The sequence below is a fragment of the Salvia splendens genome, chromosome 9 (assembly GCF_004379255.2).
Source record: "Salvia splendens isolate huo1 chromosome 9, SspV2, whole genome shotgun sequence".
Lineage (NCBI taxonomy): Eukaryota > Viridiplantae > Streptophyta > Magnoliopsida > Lamiales > Lamiaceae > Salvia > Salvia splendens.
In genome coordinates this window covers 19,095,909-19,099,433 of record NC_056040.1, presented here as the reverse complement: position 1 = coordinate 19,099,433, position 3,525 = coordinate 19,095,909, and the positions used below count along the sequence as shown (strand labels likewise).

At 38.2% G+C, this 3,525-nt stretch overlaps 1 protein-coding gene across 1 annotated transcript; it reads left to right on the top strand.

Moving 5' to 3' along the window:
* The first annotated feature begins 2,337 nt into the window (after nt 1–2,337).
* Nucleotides 2,338–3,174, top strand: LOC121749260 (SURP and G-patch domain-containing protein 1-like protein). Its single transcript, XM_042143845.1, has one exon. The coding sequence runs from the start codon at nt 2,338–2,340 to the stop codon at nt 3,172–3,174; it is 837 nt and encodes a 278-aa protein (XP_041999779.1).
* Nucleotides 3,175–3,525: the final 351 nt, after the last annotated feature.

Here is a 3,525-nt window from a genome sequence, read left to right as displayed (position 1 = left end):
GGAGAGAGTATAAAACTAATATATAAAAGTATGGCCCACATTCAACTAACCTTTTCAACTCACTTTTCATTATATTTCTTAAAACCCGTGCCCGGTCAAAGTGGGACGAATTATCTGAGACGGATGGAGTAATTATTTTTGTTAGCTTTTTTAATATACCTTCCTTACTTGGAGTTCATTACTTTTTAAGAAGATATAATTATCTTTCTGAAAAGGTAAATAAGAAATATACTTTCTCAATTCGTTCATTTCATTATTCATATTTTTACATGAGTCAAGCAACCTGACATTAATGCTAACATCTACATGTACAATCTACTCCCTCCATCCCAACTAAGTTAAGTCATATTCCTCTTTGGGATGTCTCAACTAAGTTGAGTCATTTTCCTTTTTAATAAAAAATAAAACATTCAATCACTTTTACTTTATTCCACTATCTACTTTACTCTCTTTTTATCTTTCATATTTTATTCATCTCTCATATTTTTCAACACAATTTCTTAATCTTCGTGTCCAAAAGTTTTGTCTCAACTTAATTGGGTAAGAGAGAGGATTATAAATGATGACAAATGTGACATATATGATACTCATATTAAAAACATAATAACATAACAAATTAAACGCTCATCAACAAATAAAACATTCTACTTTTAATTTGCCTCGAGAATTATCAACAAATAATACGAGCATTATTATTGTAGATGCTAAATCTGCTTTTCTAACTATACATGTTAGCTTTAATTGATTGGAATTTTAACCAAGGCTATGAAATGGAAAAGGAAATAAATATTACTCTCTCTATCCATCATTTAAAGAGTCATTTTGACTCAGCACGAATTTTAAGAAGTTGTTTGACTTTGTGAAGAAAAGTAACAGAAAGTGAGTGGAATGTGAGACTCGTTTAAAGTATTAGTTTTATATTGGATTGTGAGTGGAAAAAGTTGGTGGAATGTGGGGTCCGCATATTAAAAGTGGAATAAAGTAAATGGTTCTATAAATCGTGGACAAACTAAAATGACAAAAGAATTCTTTAATTTGTGGATGGAGAGAGTAATCTGCATGTTAGTATAATTTTGTACTAGTAATTATTGTGAACTTGAGCTACAAAAGTCAGGAAAATCAATATTCGTCGCAATCTTAATCTACTAATAAGTTAATAACGTAGTTACAAAAGTATAATTGAGATGTGAATGTATGCTGTATGCATATTGCATAGTTGTAGATAAAACTATAGTTCAGAGAGATTATACCTCAGATAATTCATCATCCATGGTATAAACAGGATCATGTTGAGCCTGAGCTAGCATGTTCCAGTCCTCCGCCTCCTTCTTCAATTTCCTTATCAAGATCAGAATAATTCTGGCCACCACCAGTCTCAGACATCCGCAGTTTCGAGCAATGTTCCTCCCTATTTCCTCAAACCCCGGCGGCGCAATACCGCCATTGGCATTAAATAAAATAGTCTGTATGTAGTTCCAGATGAAGTCTTCATCTATCGTCGGCGGCATAAGAAGCACAAAGCTCTCGTCGAATTCAGCTACTTCACTTAATCCCGTTGTCAGCAATACCACGCTTCCGTTGTTCTGCTCCGGCAACGATCTTCTCAGCTTGATCAGAATATCCGTGTTGCGAACGTCGTCCAACGCAACCATGTGTTGGAATAAGGAAATTAATTAATTGGAGAACAAGAAGGCAAGTGATGAAGATATGACAACAATAAAGAAGGAAATCAATGAAGATTATGGAAAATCAAATAAAAAGGATATTAGTATAATTAGAATATATTTTCCATGTTTAGCTAGAATTAGAGTCTATATATAATTGTGTAACCAAGGAGAGAATAGAATTCAAGTCATTCACAATGTAGTCTTTGAAGTTCTCCCCGTCTTTTACTTTCTGCAATAATATTTTATTTTCCGCATTATATTTTCTAACATGGTATCGGAGCGGATCACCGATTGTGGGCTAAAATTGACTGACCCAGCAGTATAACTGGGCTGAAACCGAAAAAATGACTGACCCAACAGTATAACTGGGCTGAAAATTTGGGCCAGTGGTCCAACCGATCGGAAAAAAATTAGGCCGATTGTCCAATCGATCATAAAAAAGTCCAACCCCTCCAAGATTCACCTTGAAGGGTTTGAGGGAGGGTGTTGGCAATTGAAACATAAAATGAACATAAAAAATATCCCACATCGGTGTACACAAAGAGCTTAATTCACTATATAAGTCTTATGGGCCTCTCCTCCTATTACCAATTGGTTTTAGGATGGAACCCATGGATTTCTATCATGGTATCAGAGCAGGTTCGATCAAGAAGGCTGCTGAGGAGCAGTCATGGAAGAGATCGAGTCTACACCCCCTGTTAAGTTTGAGGAAGATGAAGATGATAACGATGCTGGAAATTCCTCAGATGATGAGCCAACGAAGCGGCAGAAGTTGAGCCAGCATGATATTTCTGAACTGTCATCTAAACAAATTGATGTTGTACCACCTTCCCCAAGTGATTCTACAGTGAGGAAAGTTGCAGACAAGCTTGCAAGTTTTGTGGCCAAGAATGGAAGGCAATTTGAGCATGTAACTAAGCAGAAAAATCCCGGAGATACCCCCTTCAAATTCTTGTTCGATGAAAGTTGTCCAGATTACAAGTACTATGAATATAGACTCAGTGAAGAGGAAGAGGCATTGTCCCAAACCAGAGATTCACATACATCAGAAAGTGGTAATGCACCTCCCAATCAAGTGGCCAGTAGGCCTAATGCCCAAAGATCACAACATCAGCATTCTAAGTATCAAATTCCCCCTTCAGCATTATATGAAACCACATATCACAAAGGAGCATCCTATGGATCATCACAAACAATTGGAAGATATGGTGAATCAAGTGCCCCATCTGACTCAGATCCTATAGCAATGATGGAGTACTACATGAAGAAGGCTGCACAAGAAGAGAAGCTGAGGCCACCTAAACACTCAAAGGATGAGATGCCCCCACCTTCATCCTTACAAGCTTCAAAAAAGGGTCATCACATGGGTGATTATATCCCTCCAGAAGAGCTCCACAAGTTTCTGGCAACATGTAATGGTGCAGCTGTCAAGATAAGAAGTTCACTGTTTGTCCGGCCGAGGGGGAGAGGAAGAATGCGACCGAACAACTTCTCTCCAAATCTATGATGGTCGTGAAGGCCAAAGATGACCGATGATGAGAGGGCGAGTAAGCTGCAAAGGCGCAGCCCACATGTCGGTGGAGCCAGGAAAGATTGGTAGCAAGACAACCCGGAAAGGTAAAGCAGTCGAAGAATTATCCGGCAGAAGGGGAGAGACAATACCCTGCCGGAAGAGATGGAGTCGCCAAGAGGGCGAGAATGGACCGAGAATGGTCTCTAGATTAGCTCCTCGACACGAGTCAAAACTGTCAGAATTAGCTCCTCGACAAGAGTCAAAACTGTCAGAATTAACTCCTCGACAAGAGTCAAAACTGTCTAAGATGACTCCTTGATATGAGTTAAATCTATCTAAGATGGC

Excerpts from the sequence above, each read along its gene's own strand:
- LOC121749260 (XM_042143845.1), top strand. The coding sequence starts at position 2,338 with ATGGAAGAGATCGAGTCTACACCCCCTGTTAAGTTTGAGGAAGATGAA.